The sequence below is a fragment of the Cervus canadensis genome, chromosome 22 (assembly GCF_019320065.1).
Source record: "Cervus canadensis isolate Bull #8, Minnesota chromosome 22, ASM1932006v1, whole genome shotgun sequence".
Classification (NCBI taxonomy): Eukaryota; Metazoa; Chordata; class Mammalia; order Artiodactyla; family Cervidae; genus Cervus; species Cervus canadensis.
Window position 1 is genome coordinate 3,079,746 of NC_057407.1, and position 20,623 is coordinate 3,100,368.

Consider the following 20,623-nt stretch of genomic DNA (forward strand, 5'->3'; position numbering starts at 1 on the left):
TGGCTGTGTTTGACTTGGGAGCCACCAATGCTGATATCTCCGGTCGGAAAGCCTGACCACACCTTGTTCATGGCGTTGTGGAGCAAAGCAAAATGTCTTGGATTAGAAATTGCTTTGAATTATTTGTTTTCATTGTAATGTTTTCTCCAGGCCTTTGTGTGTTTTAATACAGTTCGTTTGAATTGGCTAAATAAATCATTTTGTTTGCTTGCAAAAGTCCCAAAGGAGAAACTTTAAATCCATATACATGAGATTCCTGCTATGTTTAGCTGTACATTTGCCAAAGACTTGCAGTATAATTTATTTCCTCTTGAAGCCTTGGTGCAGCCTGGGAGATGGCTCCCAGCTGACCTTGTTGTGACATACAGATGAGGCAGTAGAATTTAGAATCTGGAATGGATGAGGGTACTGGTCTTTACAGTTAATACAACACAGAGCAGCCACGCCATATGTGTGTAATTTCTTTTCAGCCAGTAAAATGAACTAAGTCAGTTAGATGTCAAGCAGTTCCTGTAAGAAACTATATGGCTAAGGTAAGTGGTGATAGCTGAATCGGTTAACCTGCTGAAAATCTTGAGAGAAGATGGCACTGCCCTGATCCCGGCACCTGCCCTGCCGGCTGGTTGGTGGTGAGGTGTTTGCTGGTGTGGGTCCGGACGTTAGCCTAACACACATAGAGCAAGTGTGAGGGGCATGGGGAGAACGCTGGGGTGGTGGAGCTTCTTGTCTCAGAGGACTGGGAAGCCAGGAGAGTCGGGCGAAGCAGGGCGCTTAGTGGAAAGCTGTCACCCAGACCTAGTGTTGCTCTTTTGTTACTGTTTCTCAGTAAATCGCAGGTGTTTGTGTAACTGCCCGATGAGTGTACATCTCTCCAGGGACAGGAGTGTCCACAAATATTTTTTTCTACCGTCCATTTAAGCAGCATCTTCCCCACTGCATTTCTAACTGCCACGTTCTCTCCAGTCCTAAGCTCACCTGCCCAGTGGTGGGTTTGCCTGATGGTCACTCTCTTCCTGGGTTTGCCTGATGGTCGCTCTCTTCCTGGGTTTGCCTGATGGTCGCTCTCTTCCTGGGTTTGCCTGATGGTCGCTCTCTTCCTGGGTTTGCCTGATGGTCGCTCTCTTCCTGGGTTTGCCTGATGGTCGCTCTCTTCCTGGGTTTGCCTGATGGTCGCTCTCTTCCTGGGTTTGCCTGATGGTCGCTCTCTTCCTGGGTTTGCCTGATGGTCACTCTCTTCCTGGGGTACGACGTGTTCTGTTTCTATCCGGTCGTATTCCTTGAGCTTGATCATGGGTGTAGCTCCTGACCCCCTCACTCCCCACACCGTTCTTCTCTGCACAGACAGTCCCAGTTGTTCGGAGTTGATGCGGAAACCAGGAAACACACAAGTGGGCCCTGCCTCCGCCCCCCCCCCACCCCCCCAAGTCTCCTAGGTCACAAGCCTGTCTGAGAACATGCTGCCATCTTTGCAGGGACCCGTGTTTACTGTTTTCTCTCCTGAGGTGTCATCCTTACCTTCAAACAGGAAGACTTTGTGTCTCTGCTTCCCGTTACGATCAGCATACGTCTATGGGACGTGTCATCACGTAGGCCTGCCATCCACATTGTGTTTTTAACATTTCTCAAAACCGAACTCAGTTATTTTTTCGCTGGCTGATGGTTCAAGTGAATCTGCGTTGTCATTAAGCACTTCCTCAGTTGTTGGCTCTCTGCAGTATTTCACTGTTGGGAATGAAGTGACTATAAGCATCTTTTTGTTTGGCTTAACTACAAGTATACAGCTGCCGTCCCTCCTTTTAAAACTGTTGCCTTGGGCATTTCACAACTGAAATCACTGGGTCAAAGGGTTGATCATTTTCATGTCTCTGGATGAGTCTTTCTGGGAGACTCATCTTCATGGGCCCTTTGGTGCCCCAGTAGATACCGCTGGTGGGGGATGGAGGTGGTTTTCAAGTGAGCTCCACTCGACAAGTGGTGAGTGCAAGGTTCTCGTCTTGCAAGTAAGCCTTGCCGGCAGCAGGCGGTTAAGCTTGAGCGTGTGCATGTGGCCCCACTCTGCTTCCTCTCACATCCACTTCTTTCCATAGCTCAGCCCCTCTTCCTCTCTTCTGCTGGAGAGTTCATAGATCTGACCAGAATGTTCTTTATGTATTGAATGGAGAGGATAGCATCTGTTAATGTTCCTGTTTCCACTTCCGCCTCTTTCCTCTTGCCTGTCCCAGCCTGAAGCTGCATTTACTCACAGGTGGTGGTCACACGGTTACATCTGGACTGCTCACCATCCTTACCAAAAGCATTCTGGTTAAAACTAAAGAGAGGCAGAAACTAGAGAAAAGGGCAAAGAAAGCCAGGACCAGGTCACCTGAGGGGGCTGAGTTTAGTTTTGTTTTTAAATATACAGCTGGATACAACTTCTACCCCAAAACGTATTCTTGAGTCAGTGCCACTAACAAGAGGGAAATATGCCCTTTTCTCTTTTTTCATATCCATGCCTGAACTTCCTCCTCGGCGTCCTTCTTGGTCAGGTGCCCTTGGTTTTCCCAGAGCCTGTTCAGGACTTTCCCACTTTTCATCCTTGTTCTGCTGCGCTCCATGGTATACCCCTGGGAGGTTACTGGGTCTGTGCCTTCTGAGGTACTCTTTGAGGTGCAGGGGCTGGGAGTTGCCTTTTCACTGTACGCAGATGTCGGGGTGCTGTGGGCACAGCTCTCCTCGGCCGATCCCACTGCAGTTGTATGTCTCACTCTGCCCCACCACACTGCTGGCCCCCCGGGAGGAGCGCCCTCTGTACAGATGCCACTTCTGCTTGCAGTCCTTCCATGGTTTCCCATCACATGTGAAATGAAGTGCACGTTCAGTGGTTTATACCAGCTCCTCTCAGCAGGCTGCTGCCCACCCCCAACCCTGCCAATAATCTGTGGCATCCTTGAGTTACATGCAGTTCCCCAAATTTGCCAGGCTATTTAGAGCCTCCAGCCTGAACCAGGGCTGTTCCCATCATTGGAGTGCTCTTCCTGTCCTTGCTCACTAGTCAGCTTCAACTTGTGGACCAGTTTCTGTCATTTCCGTCATACAGCCTTCTTCAACTGCTTCAAATAATCATCTTTTTCTACTTAACATTCACTGAGCACTTTGCTAGACATTGTACCAGCCCTTAACACGTGACCTCATTTAATCCTCATAGTCCTGGGAAGCAGGGTCTAGAATCCACAGGTTCCAGGCTTGAGGTCATGGGGACTGAGCTGTTAGCTACCCAGTGACACTGCCTTTTCTGGATTTTCCTTCTCCCTGGCAAAAAGCACTCTGATTTGCAATGTGTGTGCCCCTCATCTCTGTCCTTCCCCTGGCCTGGGACAGAGGAGATGGGCAGCAAAACTTTGAAGATGCTGGAGTGAAGATGGTCATTTTTCATATCCGTTATGAACTTCCATGCTCTTTTCACTTCTTTGTGGGAATCTTCATTGCAGCTTTGTGTATAGCTGTCTCTCTGGGTCTCTTAGGCTATCTGTTGGACTTTGATGCTATAAATATTTTTCACTTTCTGCCGTGTGGCAGCTTAGTTGGTGTCTTACTGAGAGTCATGGAGACTGTGAAAGGGGAAGAAGCCATGGAGCCTGCCATGGTTTGCAGAGGCCACATGGGAGGCAGCTGGCAATCAGAGACAATACGTTTGAGTATTGTACTGAGGATAACTATATAACACGCAAATTCTTTGGTATGGCATATAAGGCCTTCAGGATCTGATTCTAGACGCTTTTTCAGCTTTGTCTGCTGCAGCCCCCTAGAGCCCCAAGCCCCAAGCATCCTGAGGTGTTCTGTGGTTCCCTGAACCCGCCATGCTTTAAATGTCTCTGTTCCTTTCTACATCCTCTTCTTTACCAAGAATGCCTTCTCCTCCCTACCTGCCTGGTGGCTTCTTACTGTTTTCTATGACAGCCTTCAGTGTGGCTTCCTTTAGGCTTTTGTCTTTGGGTTTTCATGGCCTTTGTCTTTTTTTTTTTCTGGCGGCGTGACCCTTATGATACAGATTTTGCAAGTCTGTTCTGCCTGATGAAAGTTGAGGGCAAGGCCCATGTCTCAGTGATGGAAAGATGAACAAGTGACAGTGAAAATAAGATATGTGGGCAGGAGGGAGTGATGCTGTCCCCGCGCAACTGGCTGGCTGGCAGGAATCACATTTGGCTGCAGGAATAGAGATCCGAGTAAAGGGGCTTAAAGAGATCAGGGGTTCATTCCCTCACGTGACACACGTTTGGAGGCAGGAGGGTAAGCGTTGGTGTGGGGGCGCCATGATGTCAGCAGGAGCCCTACCCAGCAGCTCCACGTGCCTTTCACAGGCCAGAACGGAGTCACGTGGTCCCCTCCAGCTGAATTCTGAAGAGAGAAAAAATATATGGTAACAAATGGAAGTTATTTGTGCGTTTAATTTAAAATGACATTTCTTTTAAAAAAAAAATTTTCAATCTGAAAAGGCTTTTCCCCAAAGAAGATAACAAAAGTAGCCAATAAACTCAAAAAGATGCTCAGCATCCTTAGTCACTAGGGAAGTACAAATGAAAACGACAATAAGATAGCACTTTATACCCTCTAGGATGTCAGTGGAATCAAAACAATATGGTGACAAGCGTTGACAAGGACATGGAGAAATTGAAACCCTCATACATTACTGGTTTTGCAAAAAGAACTGTAGAATGGTGCAGCCACTTTGGAAAGCAGCCTGTGATAGTTCCTGAAAATGTTAAACGTTGAGTTACCGTATGACCCAGCAGTTCCATTCCTGGCTCCCAACCCAAGAGAGTGAAAGCCTCCATCCGCACAACAACTTGTGTGGATGTTCAAGTCCTGTGAATGTTCACAGGAGCACTGTTCGTCACAGCCAGAAGTGGGAACAACCAAAGTGTCGTCAAGCTGAATGAATCAACAAATTGTGGCCTCTCCATATAATGAGATATATGAGTGAAGGACTGACACTTCCATAACATGGACGAACCTCAGAAACGTGACTGTAAATGAAAGGAGCAAGTTAACAAAAGGCCGCAGAGTATATGATTCCATCCGTGTGAAATGTCCGGAACAGGCAGATATGTAGACACAGACAGCAGATTGGTGGTTGCCTGGGGGGAGGAGGAATGGAGTGAGTGCTAATGGGTTTCTTTTGGGGGTGATGAAAATGTTCTAAAATTAGTGGTGATTGTTGCACAACTGCGCCTATACTAAAAACCATTGTACACTATGAAAAGAGTGAAATGTATGGTATGTGAATTGTATCTCAATAAAACTTTTAAAAGCCAGAGTTTATCTGTTTGTAAGGCATGTCTTCCAAATTAATGTCACAAGAAAGGAACTGGTAGGGGGTAGGATGGGGTTCCTCAAACCAGTGAACATTTCACGGATTGTATTCGTCTTCTCTTCATTTGAGTCTTGGCTTTAAAACAGATCTGCCCTGCCTGCTAGGGTCAGATCCCTCTGGCTGGTTGCCCAGATGACCACGATTCTGAGTGGTCTCTTTGTTCTGTAGACTTATCAGTTCAAAAACGAACCTATTTTTCTGAGTCTCCAAAGCTGAGGAATGGAGCTGCCAGAGGGTCAGCAAATAGATGTAGAAAGCCACTTTATCTGCAGACCAGCAGAATGTCAGAAGGGTTTGCTCTATGGCACCCTTGTTCTTTGGAGATTTTCTTGCTGACGGATGGGCAGGCAGCTGGAAGGCTGTGGGGGAGTCATGTTTGGAAAGGTCTCCCTGCCAAGAGTCTGCAGACAGACAACTCCCGACCGAGAGCTCCGTCTCCATAAGCCTCCAATTCCTCCATTGGTGAAACCGGAGTGATAATAGCCTTATCACACCAGGGCAGCGTACTGTAAACACAGGGTTTGCACCAGGGGCGCGGTTCTGGAATGGCAAACTCAGGCTGGCTCCCGAGGACACAGAGTGAGGAGTGAAAGGGTGACATTTGTCTGGCAGGAGACGAGGGCGTGGACGTGGGGAGCGCTTGTCAGGGTGCCCGGTTGTAGAACTGATGATGAGAAGGCTCAGTAGTGGGAGTTGCCTGAAATTCTAGATTTGATGAGATGTGGTAAGTGATACTGGTTATTGGATTAAAAAACTCATCCTCCTTGCTCTCTCCCCTCTGCCCTTGGAGATATAGGTTGAATCCAGGTCCATCCTTGCCTTGCAGCTGGAAGTTTCCACATCACTTTCCCTCAGCAGGGACCAATGAAACATCTTTTTTATTTTTGCAGGTTTTTATTGAGAGACCAGAAGAAGAACTTCCATCCTCAGATCTCTGACTCCTAGAGGTGCCATGGAACCTTTTCTCTTCCCCTTCCTTTCCCTTCCTGCAGCCCAGGGGCCATGTGGGGAATTTGCTTATCCCCAGGCTCCTCCCCTTGTGACTCACTAAGTTGGTCTCTGACATGTCCCCGGGAAGGGAAGCAGGGTGCGGGTGGCATCCCTTTGCCAGGGAGAGTGACCAGTGATACATCTACCCTCCCACATAGGATGCACCGGCTCAATGACCTGTAAGGGCCGTTTCAGCACGTCCATCTCTCCCGAGACCTGACCTTAGGTGAGAACATAGGCTCCCATTCAGCCCTCAGGCTGTCTGGCTGCTTACAGCTGAAGGTCCCTCTTGTCTAGAATGGACAGCATCACCTAGCAGCATGCGTGCTCTAGTACCATGAACGACCTCAAGAGTAACCGAGAACTGTACCTGCAGTACACCGCCACGGCCCCCAAGCTGCTGGCCCACGTCTCCAGGCTGCTCGTTGGCTGCCGGAACGCAGGCATTTCCGTACCCAAGGGCATCAGAAACATCTTTGAGTTCACCTGGGAGGAGCTGATCACCGACCCCATGGTCCCTACCCCCTCCGACATCTTGGGCCTGGAAATCAGCATTGGCGCCCCGCCCGTGGTGCTTATGGAATCAGCTCCTGTGCAGGCCCCCATCCAGAAGAAGCTGCCCCCACCAGCGCTCCCGCTGCCGATGCTGCCCGCTTCCGGCGGGCCGGCCAGATTCACGCACTCTCCCACTCACGGCCACCGCAAGCAGTCCAACCAGGAGACCCTGCACAGGTTCCAGCGGCAGTCCATCCACCTGCTGACCGAGCTCCTCAGCCTGAAGATGAGGGCCATGCTGGAGTCTGTGTCTGGTAAGTTGGTCAAGGCTGGCTCTGTGAAGCGTGGCTCGTTTTTCTGGGCCCGGAGGGTCTGGCCTGGGTGTGTGTGTCCACCATACTCTCCCCAGACAGGTCTACAAGGACGTGCCATGGAGAGGTGGCAGCCGAGGGTCTGCTTTGCAACTCAACTCCTTCCTGAGACCACCCCCAGGAATCATCCATCTCTCTCCCACTCTGTTCCCCACTTTGTCCTCCCATCCCTCCAGCTTTGCCAAGCCCAGGTTGAGAGGTTGACAGTGAACACAGCGTGAGGTCCGAGGTATTGAAGGGCCCAGTTTGTGAAAATGATGCAGTGGTAGACAGAGGCAGCACCCAGGAGGAGGGGGCGAATTGGGAGGGTTGGTTGGTAGCCAGAACCAGGAGAGTCGTGAGAACCGGGGTCTGTCCACGATAAGGGTCTCTCATCCCACTATCGGGGACCTGGGACTCATCACTGGTGAAACCTTCTGGGTGCTGTTATTTTAAATACCAGTAGCATCAGCTTAGATAGCATCACCAACTCAATGGACATGAGTTTGAGCAAACTCTGGGAGACAGTGAAGGACAGGGAAGCCTGACGTGCTGCAGTCCACGGGGCGGCAAAGAGTCAGACACAACTGAGCAACTGAACAACAGCAACGAAAGCGTCAGTCCCCAGCCTGTGGGTGGGGAGAGGGGCGGGGGCCGAGAGCTAGGGGCCACCTGGAGAGCGTCAGAGCTCAAGGCCTCTCGCTAGGAGCGCCCTCACGCCTCCTCACCCGGGAATAGATCTTCACCCCCTCTTACTTCCAGGGCCACTTAGGGAAGTCCTTTTCTAGAAGCACTTTCCCCATGCTGGAGAAAAGTGAGTCGTTGCCTTTGATGACTTTCTTAGTAGGTGCCAACCCCCTGGACATTACAAAGCGCTTCGTGGAGGCCAGCCAGCTCCTGCACCTCAATGCCAAAGAGATGGCTTTTGACTTCCTGCTTGGCACCATCGGGAGAAACTGTGGCAGTGCCGGCCAGATGGGGAAAGGTGGGTACCTGAGTCTCAGCTCTTAGGTGAAAGGTCAGACAATACCAACAAGAGTGCAGTGGAAAGGTCAAGTCCCCAGCCTAAACGTTTGACGTTTCCAAGAGTTGAGGTGGATGCGAAGCAGCGGGGATTCTCACATGCTGCAGGTGAGTGTGCATGTTGGTGCAGTTCCCGTGGAGAACAGGGTGGTGGTGTCTGCGAGGGGGGAGTGCTGAAACATCTTACCGCCCAGCAGTTTCTCTGCTGAGTCATTCCCTAGAGCTGTACTTCTTAAACGCTCTGCGGTGAAGGACCACTTTGTAAAATTTGCAGTCCCTTGTGGAGCACCCCATTTCCAAACATGATATTGTCACAGGAACATCAGATTGGTACATAGACTTCTAAATGTTTATTCTCATTTACTGTATTCACCTGGTCATGGTGTATTCACCAGGCCACACTTGAGAATTGCACTGCCCTAGAGAAACTCACATACATGTTATAAGAAGTCATATCAGGATGTTTATTGCAGAATTGTTTGGGATGGGAAAAAAAAATGGATGAGAAGTGAAAATGAATCAAGCACTGAAGGACACATATCAATACAGATGAACAAAAAATGGTGCTAAGCAAAAAAAAAAAAAAAAGTTATAAAAGGATACGTTTGGTATAATGCCATTTAAATAAAGTGTAAAATAAGAAAATTATAGCATACTGCTCTTGAGCACATTATACAAAGTATAAGGACCAAAGCTGAGTGGGAATAATCAGAGGGCCTGAAATAAGAGACACAGAGCTAGAGGACATGGTCTCTGCTAGCAGGAAGGGGAACAGCTATGATTTAAGAGACAGCAGTTTAGTCACATCTGTACTGTTGTGTCTCTTAAGCTTGGTGGATATAGAGGTATTCATTTCAAATGCCTGAAAGTCGTCGCTGTTAGGAACCTTGATGGGGAAGCATAATAGATTTATAACCCATAACCATTTGCCCTAACCTATAAAATCCATCCCCTTTTTAGCATTTCTCCCTGTCCTCTGACTGACTGTCAGGCTTCCCTTGATGGTCAGCGGCTAAACATCTGATGATAATACATGAACACACAGGGCAAATAAATTACACAGTAAAATTGCAAGGCTTGGGGGGAAATGTGGGATTTCATGAACTCAGTGAGAATGATGTTAGAGAGCTGCTGGTTGTCCACGTGAAGCCACCCGTGAGTGATGCAGAGAGGCAAAATTAGTTACTGCCAAGGGCAGGAGAGTTGACCTGGGCGACCGCTCCATGGAGAAAGGATGACTTGGATATCAAAGGGTTGACAATACAAACAAATTTGGACCTTTTCGCAAAAGGCAGATGTGAAGGGACTCATGTTTTATTGCTGTCATATAACCATTTAAAAAAAAAAAATCACACCATCTGAAAAAACCGACAGTTGTTTTTATTTCTTATAAGAATTAGGCATGTGCTTACAATATCAGTGGACTTATGGTAAATATGAGCTAGAGAAGGTTATTTTGATAAACTTTGGTTTCCTTTCCTAAGGTAAAGTCCCGATCAAGCATACCCCAACTGTTTACCATGAAGTAGCTTCCCAGGGGGCACAGTGGTAAAGAATCCACCTGCCACTGCAAGAGACACAAGAGATGTGGGTTTGATCCCTGGGTGGGAAAGATTCCCTGGAGGAGGAAATGAAAAGCCACTCCAGTGTTCTTGCCTGGGAAATTCCATGGACAGAGAAGCCTGGCGGGCTGCAGTTCATGGGGCCACAAAGGGTCAGACACAACTGAGTGTGCACACACATGGGTTTCTTTCTGTTTTAAGAGAATGCACTCTGCCCGTTGTGTTCAGGGTCAGCTCTGCTCTGATGACACAGGCCCTCTGATTATGCCCTGTTTATGCAGAAGGTTGCCAGCAGACGTGGAGTTCTGCACGCTGCACTCCACATGGGGCTTGGCGCCCCACTCCATTGCAACTCCGCTTCATTCGGGAGACAGCTGCCTGATGGTCTGTCACGCGGGTAGGCGAGTCCTTGGGAGGGAACAGTTAGCCTGGCCCAGCCACCCACCCTCAAGCCTGCGAGCTGGGCTCTCCTGCCTGAACGTTGTGTTCCCCGACCCTGAAAGTGAAGCAGTCATCCCTTTAGCGCTCCACCTCCCAGGGTGTTTAAGCACCTCTCAGGGTCACAGGCTTTCACCGGTGATGCAGTGGCTTCCCTCCCGGCTTGTGGTGAACCTGCTGGAGGAGACTTTGCAGAGAGCCAGTTGGTGATGCTTGTCTGTCTGCATCCGAGGAGCGCTGAGCAAGCCTCCCCTGCATCACGCTCCCCCAGGAAATCCCTCTCACTTGTTGGCACCTCTATTCCTGATGCTCCTTCAAATAAACCTAGAGTTTGAAAAGAAACGCTGAGTGACAAAATATAAATGAGGGAGCAGTCTGTTTCTTTTGGGAAAGCATTCATCCTAGGAGTGCTTTAAAAAGAAGATTCAAATGCCTATTGATTTGTTTTGTGTGAATTTTGCTTTTCTGGGCCGTCTAATGGCTGAGGTAGACCCAAGTTGTGACTGAGTCTGGAGTGGTATTCCTTGAGTGCTGTAACTAGAGTATACCCACTGCTAAGGCAGCATTTCCTTAGTAATGAAATTACTTCCTGTCTCTTCTCCTGTCTAGTCCTGACATATCAGGAAAGAAAACTGGACTGCTCCTTGATTTTTAGTTGATGGCCATGTTATGAAATAAAACAGCAAAAAGAAAACAGATAGTCTTGCCACTTTTATACAATAGCTATTTTTTTACTTTTGCAGTTACCTTTGTGGTTCTTCTCTCTGTGTGTGTCTTTGTGTATGTATATATATTTTCCTAAGAATACTATAGTTTTTCTGTTTTTCAGTTTCCTTTCCTTAACAGACACAGTGTAGTCCAACATGACTGTGCCTTTACAGTGGTCACTCTGAGTGAGTGTAGAGTTCTTCTGACGTTCATGCTCCATAATTAACAGAAGGCGCAGGCTTCCAGGTTTCTTGCTGTTAGTATAATGTGCATTGTGATACGCAACTTCATGCATATTGGTTCTTATCACTGTTGTGTTGGTTATTAAGATTACTCTCCCAGGAGAGAGGATTACTGGGCAGAAGGTCTCAGGATGTATATAGTTGTTGTTAAATATTGCTTTCTTGATGAATTTTCTCTGCACCAGTAGGACTGACTGGTTTGTTTTTTTTTTTCTTGGACTGACTGGTTTTATTCCATCTTTCTCAGCATTGGCTATTATTAGTTCTTTTCATGTGGTCCTAATTTCCGGCTTTGGGTTACCAGTGAAGGTGATTGTCTTTGGTTAGTATCATTCAATGTGCAGTCTCTGGGTACAGGTTTTGTCTATTTAGAAGGTCGTGTTTGCCATTTTCTTTATGAATTTGAATGAGCTGTGATGAATTGCTTGACATTTCCTGACAGTTTCATGCCCAACATGTGAAATGACTGTACTTGGGGGAAGAATAAGCAAATGATTTGATGAAGTTTGTGAAAGAATGACCAAGATTTTCCACAAGTAAAGGGGTGCTAAAGTTTAATTCTTAAGTGGTCTGCTATCAAGTGATTTTGTACATGACAGTGTGATTCTGCAAGAGACTGATCTGTTGTTGTAGAAACATCTGATTTCTGTGACTTGGAGAAGGGGAAGAGAGAACTCTAAATTTTCTTCTAGCTAGTCCCATGTTTAGTCTCTTGACCTAGTATAGCAGCTATATCTGCATTTATCCTTAGAGTAACATCACCTTTTGTGCCTGCCTTCTCTTCCCTGCTCTGATACCATTTCATTCTTGAGAGATATTGGGGGCCAGGCAGGGGGGACACTGTAGAGGATACTTTGAAAGATTTCTCTTAATCACTCTGAGCCTTCTCCAGCAGTAAAAATCTTTTTCTTCCAGAATTAGGTGGTTTTGTAACAAGAGGGCACTTTAGAATATTGGCCTACCATATGACTAGGACAGAAAGCTCATTATTGTGCTCTTGGTTAAAAAATTAAAATTAAAAACTGAAAGCAACATCCCTGTCTGTCCCACTCCAGATTCCTTTACGAGTATCCCAGCCATGGGTGTGAACTCGCCTTACCAGCTTGTCTACGATGCCTCTTCTGGCTGTCTGAGCTTTTCCCTCTCAACCGGAAGGGAATTCAAGAAGAAAACAGGTAACGGTGATCCCCACCCCCATATCTTTGGTGGTGGGGGTGGGGTGGGGAGGCGGATAGAAGATTTCCTGTGGGGCTGATGAGATGGTTCGGTTTTCTGATAGGAAGGATAGGTAGCTGCCCTGGCTGGAGACCCAGCGGCTGTTAACAGATTGTGTGCCACACCAGGTGACATATCTCAACCCAGCCCCTCCACCCTGCAGTCTCATTGTTGGACATTTACAAGCCCTCCACTTCTGTTAATGTGCTTCCTGTTACCTCGGGCAGCACCCCACCAAACCCACATCTTCCACCTACTGCGCTACCCCACACTCACACCTCTGCCCGGAGACTTACCTGTGTACTCACCCAGAAGGTAGGGGAACCAGTGCCTGAACAGAGGTGTTTGGATACCAGACCTTAGCATGTGTCCCTAGCTGGGCCAGTTTATGTGGGCAGAAAACAGACATGGAGGCTGCTGCTATTCTATTGAAGAAGACAGAGGAGAAGGAAAAGCTTGAAGGAAAGAACTGGTGGCAGGTGAGACTATAGCGTGTCTCACTGACCACGCAACCAGAGCTTAGAGGAGGAGTAAACTGGGGCTGGAGAGGGCGGGGAAGGAACTTTGCTCCCTTTGGATCTCCCAGGGCCCCCAGGCTGTGATGGCAGAGTGGTGGGGTAGGGGAGGAACGCATGGAAGGTTGGGAAGCTCAAAGACTGTCTAGTGATTCCCACGGACCCTGGAGGTCAGGCTGGAAGTTGAGAAGCTTGGGTTTTTTTCCTGAGCCTACCTCGGATGGACACGAGTTTTGCCTTCCTCCAGGCCTCACTCTTCATATCAAGCCAATCCTCTCACTTTTCCGTCAGTGAACAGATGTTTTTTGAACAATCGCTAGTTGTCAGTCACTCTTCTGAATGCCAGGGCTGCACGTGTGGATTCTAAGACGAACACTTCCCTGCTGGAGCTGACATCCTCGGCTTCTTGTTCCCCCTGTTGATGCGTTTTCTTCCCCTCTGAGCATCACTTCCAGCATCCCACTTATTCCCCTGGTTTATCGTATCTCCTCCCGAGCTGGCCCTCCATCAGTGCAGTTACTTTGAGGGGAAACAAAGTCTCCTCAGGACACTTACTGAATTCATGATTTTTCTCCCTAATGACTTCAGTTCAAGGGTGATGCCTTGAGTAAGGTTGTTCCAAAACAAAAGTTCCATATGTCTGTTGATCTCTTTGTCGACGTGGCTGTTTTCCTCTGCCACCTGAGGATGTGATCACCCTATGACATTGCATCACTCTCACTAGGATGTATGTTCAACAATGCTGCCTTTCTTACAGGTTCCTGATGTTGTTCAGAAATTATTCTCACACGTGAGTGCTAGGATGGGTGGTTAACCTTCCCTAATAGTTTATAAGTAACCACGTGTCCTAGTTTATCCACTGAAGTCCCAGTTTATGTTGTTGTCCTGACGTAACTATTAATTATACCCATGTTCACTCTAAAGTGCTCTGTCTTAAGGAACATGTAGCTGGTGGTCCAGTAGCTAAGACTCCATGCTCCCAGTGCAGGAGGCCTGGGTTCAATCCCTAATCAGGGAACTAGATCCCACACTCCGCAAATAAGAGTTCATATGCTGCAAGGAAAAGATCCTACTAATGCTGAAGAAGCTGAAGTTGAACAGTTCTATGAAGACCTATAAGACCTTCTAGAACTAACACCAAAAAAAGATGTCGTTTTCATCATAGGGGACTGTAATGCAAAAGTAGGAAGTCAAGAGATACCTGGAGTAACAGGCAAGTTTGGCCTTGGAGTACCAAATGAAGCAGGGCAAAGGCTAACAGTGTTTTGCTGAGAGAATGCACTGGTCATAGCAAACACCCTCTTCCAACAACACAAGAGACGACTCTACACATGGACGTCACCAGATGGTCAATACCAAAATCAGACTGATTATGTTCTTTGCAGCCAAAGATGGAGAAGCTCTATACAGTCAGCAAAAACAAGACCAGGAGCTGACTATGGCTCAGATCATGAACTCCTTATTGGAAAATTCAGACTTATATTGAAGAAAGTAGGGGAAACCACTAGGCCATTAGATATGACCTAAATTAAATCCCTTACGATTATACAGTGGAAGTGACAAATAGATTCAAGAGATTAGATCTGATAGAATGCCTGAAGAATTATGAACAGAGGTTCATGACATAGTACAAGAGGCAGTGATCAAGACCGTCCCCAAGAAAAATAAATGCAAAAAGGCAAAATGGTTGTCTGAGGAGGACTTACAAATAGCTGAGAAAAGAAGAGAAGTAAAAGGCAAAAGAGAAAAGGAAAGCTATACCTGTCTGAACACAGAGTTCCAAAGAATAGCAAGGAGAGATAAGAAAGCCTTCCTCAGTGATCCATGAAAAGAAATAGAGGAAAACAATAGAATGGGAAAGACTCGAGATCTCTTCAAGAAAATTAGAGGTACCAAGGGAATATTTCATGCAAAGAAGGGCACAATAAAGGACAGAAATGGTATGGACCTAACAAAAGCAGAAGATAATTAAGAAAAGGTGGCAAGAATGCACGGAAAAACTCTACAAGAAAGATCTTCATGACCTAGATAACTATGATGGTGTGATCACTCACCTAGAGCCAGACATCCTGGAATGCAAAGTCAAGTGTCCCTTAGGAAGCATCACTATGAACAAAGCTAGTGGAGGTGATGGAATTCCAGATGAGCTATTTCAGTTCCTAAAAGATGATGCTGTGAAAGTGCTGCACTCAATATGCCAGCAAATTTGGAAAATTCAGCAGTGGCCACAGGACTGGAAAAGGTCAATTTTCATTCCAATCCCAAAGAAGGGTAATGCCAAAGAATGTTCAGACTGCTGCGTAATTGCACTCATCTCACACGCTAGCAAAGTAATGCCCAAAATCCTCCAAGCGAGGCTTCAATAGTATGTGAACGAAGAACTTCCAGATGTTCAAATTGGATTTAGAAAAGGGAGAAGAACCAGAGGTCATATTGCCAACATCCGTTGGATCATAAAAAAGCAAGAGAGTTCCAGAAAAAACACCTACTTCTTCACTGACTACGCCTTTGACTGTGTAGATCACAACAAACTGTGGAAAATTTAACTTAAAAGGATGGGGATACCAGACCACCTTCCCTGCCTCCTGAGAAATCTCTATGCAGGTCAAGAAGCAACAGTTAGAACTGGACATGGAACAATGGACTGGTTCCAATTTGGGAAAGGAGTATGTCATGGTTGTATATTGTCACCTTGCTCGTTTATCTTGTATGTAGAGTAAAGTAAAGTTCTCAGTCATGTCCAACTCTTTGCGACCCCATGGACTATAGCCTACCAGGCTCCTAAGTCCGTGGAATTTTCCAGGCAAGAGTACTGGAGTGGGTTGCCATTTCCTTCTGTATGTAGAGTACGTCATGGGAAATGATGGGCTGGATGAAGCACAAGCTGGAGTCAAGATTACCAGGATAAATATCAATGACCTCATACACAGGGGACACCACCCTTATGGCAGAAAGTGAAGAGGAACTGAGGAGCCTCTTGATAAAGGTCAAAGAGGAGAGTGAACAAGCTGGCTTTAAAGTCAACATTCAGAAAACCAAGATCATGGCATCTAGTCACATCACTTCATGGCTAATAGATGGGGAAACAATGGAAACAATGGGAGACTTTATTTTCTTGGACTCCAGAGTCACTGCAGATGGTGACTGCAGCCATGAAATTAAAAGAACCTTGCTCCTTGGAAGAAAAGCTATGACCAATCTAGATAGCATATTAAAAAGCAGAGACATTACTTTGCCGACAAAGATCCATCTAGTCAAATTATGGTTTTTCCAGTCATCCTGTATGGATGTGAGAGTTGAACCATAAAGAAAGCTGAGCGTGAAGAATTGATGCTTTTGAACTGCAGTGTTGGAGAAGACTCTTGAGAGTCCCTTGGACTGCAAGGAGATCCAACCAGTCAATCCTGAAGGAAATCAGTGCTGAATATTCATTGGAAGGACTGATGCTGAAGCTCCAATTCTTGAGCTACCTGATGTGAAGAACTGACTCAATGAAAAAAAATACTGATGCTGGGAAAGATTGAAGGCAGGAGGAGAAGGGAACGACAGAGGATAAGATAGTTGGATGACATGACTGACTCAGTGAACATGAGTTTTAGCAGGCTTCAGGAATTGGTGATGGACAGGGAAGCCTGGCATGCTGCAGTCCATGGGGTCACAAAGAGTCGGACACAACTGAGCGACTGAACTGAACTAACTGAAAAGATCCCACAGCCAAATTAAAAAAAAATTTTTTTTTAAAGAACATATTGTAGAGTGATTGTGGTTTTAAGTCACTTTGGGTTTGGGACCTCTGCTACCTGTTCCACATACTCATGCTGTCACACCTTCCCAGCTGGCCCTCTTTGACATTCTAGGGTCACACAGACATGAAAGGGAGTTGCACCTACTCTCTGAGTGGACAACAGCTATTTCTGGAGCATAGCCCAGCTTTTCAGGCAGAGGACTCAGAGAAGTCTGTCAACAGTTGTTCCTGGTTGTCATACTTTGGGATCATAACCAACCAGGGGCAAGCCAGAAATGAGTGCACAGGCCAGCAGGTGTTCTAGGAGGCTAGCAGCTGGCAGCTGGGCCTCTGGTCTGGTGGCTGGAGGAGTCAGGGAAGGGGCTACGAACCACTGAAGGTAGCAGTACCAGAGATGGTACCCAGGCACCAACCAGAAACCTCAAATCTTGGCTAGCAGTGAGGAAGACTCCATTCTGAAGCTTTCATGGCTCAGGTGGAGCCTAAGCAGCGCCCCTTGCCTGAAGTCACATTTTGTTATTGAGACCAAGGTGAAAATGAGCCTGCATTTATCAAAGGAGAACATATGGTTCCAGCTGAGTGGGCAGCAGAGGCTCAGAAGCATGTAGGATCTGAATAGGTGTTTCTGGAAATTCAGCCACGGATGATCACCTCCACAGTTTCACATCGTCATATCTTCATGCCACCTAACACTTAAATGAAATAAGCATAAAATATTTCCACTACAGATTTCAGCAGACAGAAGAAAATCCATGAACTCAAAGACAGGACAATGGAAATTACTGAGTTTGAAGAACAAAAAGAAAAAGATTGAAGAAAAATGAACAGAGCGTTGAAGGGAGTCCTGCAAAATAAAATGAAAGGACAGTAGACAGAACCACAAACTCACAGGGAGAATAAAGGTCTCCATAAAGGTAACACATGGAAAATTATAACATTTCAATGATGAATTCTACCAAACATTAAAGGAAGAACTAATGCCAATCCTTCTAAAATTTTTCCCCCAAATTGAAGAGGGAATGCTTCCCAACTCATTCCATGAGGCCAGTATTGCCCTGATATCAGAGCCAAAGACACTGTAAGAAAACTACAAGAAACCAGTATACCTGATGAACATTGATGTCAAAATCCTTAGCACAGTATTAGCAAACAGAATTTGGCAGTGTATTAAAAGGATTATATAACAAGACACCAAGCAGGATTTATTCCTGGAAGGCAAGCATGATTTAACAGATAAAACTCAATCATTGTAATATATCACATTAACAGGATGAAGGGAAAAAAATCCACATGATCTTCTCAATTGATGCAGAAGAAGCATTTGACAAAACTTAACTTCCTCTTATGATAAAAAAAAAAAAAAGCACTCAACAAACTAGGAATAGCAGGAAACTACTTCCACTTAATACAAGTCGTATGTGAAACCTGCACCGTGAACATCGTATTCAGTGGCAAAAGATGAAAGCTTTTCCACTGTGCTCAGAAATGAAGCAAGGATGTCTGCTTTCACCTCTGTTCAACTTATTACAAGAAAAATAAATAAAAGGCATTCAAACTGAAAAGAAAGGGTTAAAATTACCTGTTTGCAGATGATATGATCTTATATGGTTGTTGTTCAGTCACTCAGTTGTCTCTGGCTCTTTGCAACCCCACGGACTGCAGCACACCATGTTTCCCTGTCCTTCACCAACTCCCAGAGCTTACTCAAACTCATCTCCATTGAGTCCATGATGCCATCCAACCATCTCACCCTCTGTAATCCTCTTATCCTCCTGCTTTCTATCTTTCCCAGCATCAGGTTCTTTTCCAATGAGTCAGCTCGTCACATCAGGTGGCCAAAGTATTGGAATTTCAGCATCAGTATCAGTCCTTCCAATGAATATTCAGGATTGATTTCCTTTAGGATTGACTGGTTTGATCTTCTTGCAGTCCAAGGGGATCTCAAGAGTCTTCTCCAACACCACAGTTCAGAAGCATCAATTCTTCTGTGCTCAGCCTTCTTTATGGTCCAACTCTCACATCTGTACATGACGCCTGGAAAAACCATAGCTTTGACTAGATGGACCTTTGTCAGAAAAGTAATATCTTTTTAAAAATACGCTGTCTAGGTTTGTCATAGCTTTTCTTATATGGAGAAAACCCTAAATATTCTACACAAAAGAAGCTATTAGAACTAATAAATGAATTTAGCAAAGTAGCAGGCTACAAAGTCAACACAAAAGTTGGCTTTATTTCTATACACGAACAGTAAACAATTGAAAAGGAAATTATGAAAACAGTCCCATTTACAATAGTAACAAGAAGAGTCAGACACTTAGGAATTAACAGAAGAGGTGAAAAACTTGTGCAATGAAAACTATAAAACATAGGTTAAAGAAATTAAAGAAGACATAAATGGAAACACATTCATTCCATGTTCATGAATTGGAAGATATGACATTGTTAAAATGTCGGTACTTCCCCAAGTAATCTAAGGCTCGATATAATCACTATCAAAATGCCAAAGATTTTTTTTTTAATTAATTTATTTGTTTATTTAGGCTGCGCTGGTTCTTCATGGCTTTTTAGACTTTCTCTGGTTGTAGCACGTGGAGGCTCCTCGTTGTAGTGCGTTGACTTCTCGCTGCAGTGACTTCTCTTGGTGCCACCGGCTCTAGGGCATGCAGGCTCTGGTAGTGACGGCATGCGGGCTCAGTAGTTTCAGCTTACGGGCTTCAGAATGCACGCTCAGTGGTGGTGACACATGGGCTCAGTCGCTGCATGGCACATGTAATCTTCCTTGACCAGGGATGGAACCCATGTTCCCTGCATTGGCACGCAGATTCTTAACCACTGTACCACTAAGGATGTCCCCTAAAGATGTTTTTTTGAAGAAATAGAAAAACTCGTCCTAAAAGTTATAAGAAATCTCAAGAGACCACTGGGTAGTCAGAAAAAATCTTGAAAAGAGCGACAGGGGACTTCCCTAGTGGTCCATTGGCCAAGACTCTGTGCTCCCAATGCAGGGACCTGAGTTCAGTCCCTCGCCAGGGAAGTGGATCCCACATGTTGCAACTGGAAGATCGTGCATGCTGCAACAAAGACCAAAGATCCTGCAGGCCACAGCTAAGACCCAGCACAGCCACATAGATAAGTAAAAGCAAATAAATATTTTTAAAAAGAACAGTAAAATTGGAGGACTCACACAATTTCAAAACTTACTGCAAAGCTGAACTCATCAAAATAGTGCAATATTGTCACCATGACAGACATATTAACCAATGAAATGGAGTAGAAAACCCAGAAATAAATTTTTACATATATGAGCAAATGATTTTTGACAGGGTTCCAAGACCATTCAATGGGGAAAAGATAGGCTTTTCAACAAATGGTGATGGGAAAACTGGATATCCACATGCAAGAGAATGAGGGTGGACCCTTACCTAACACCATATATAAAAGTTAACTCAAAATGAATCAAGGACTTAAATGTAAGACCTAAAACAATAAAACGCTTAGAAGAAAATGAGACAAAAACATGATGACATTGGGTTTCACAATGATTCATGGCTCAGTGAATCCGTGATCTAATCCCTGATCCAGTGACTCATTCCTGTGGGTATGTCACCAGAGGCATTGGCCAAGAAAGGGAAACATAGACACATAGCATTTCATGGATTTTTAAAATTTTGTGCATCAGAAGACACTATTGACAAAGTAAAAAAGAGAGTCCACAGAATGGCAGAAAATAATTGCAAATCATGTCTGATGAGGGAGTAATATCCAGAATATATAGAGAGCTTCTCAAACTCAAGAACGAAAAAACGACCTGATTCAAAAATGGGCAAAAGACTTGAATAGACATTTCTCCAAAGAAGATATAGGTGGCCCATAGACACATTAAAAGATGCTCAACATCACTAACTATTGGGAGAATGGATATCAAAACTACAGTGAGATACTACCTCACCCCCAGTAGGATGATTACTGTCAAAAACCAGAAAACAAGTG

The 20,623-nt window shown here is 45.7% G+C and overlaps 1 protein-coding gene across 5 annotated transcripts in view; it reads left to right on the plus strand.

The window, feature by feature from the left end:
- The first annotated feature begins 5,652 nt into the window (after positions 1 to 5,652).
- Positions 5,653 to 20,623, plus strand: part of C22H3orf20 (chromosome 22 C3orf20 homolog) — a 51,687-nt gene continuing 36,716 nt past the window's right edge. For 2 of the 5 annotated variants that reach the window (XM_043443217.1, XM_043443218.1), the window contains exons 1-4: positions 5,656 to 6,074; positions 6,241 to 7,149; positions 8,030 to 8,170; positions 12,214 to 12,333. In XM_043443217.1, coding sequence (XP_043299152.1) covers positions 6,678 to 7,149; positions 8,030 to 8,170; positions 12,214 to 12,333 — 733 coding nt within the window. In that variant the 5' untranslated portion in view covers positions 5,656 to 6,074; positions 6,241 to 6,677. Of the gene's footprint in view, positions 6,075 to 6,240; positions 7,150 to 8,029; positions 8,171 to 12,213; positions 12,334 to 20,623 lie in introns of all 5 variants that reach the window. The other 3 variants (XM_043443215.1, XM_043443216.1, XM_043443214.1) reach the window with 3 other exon arrangements.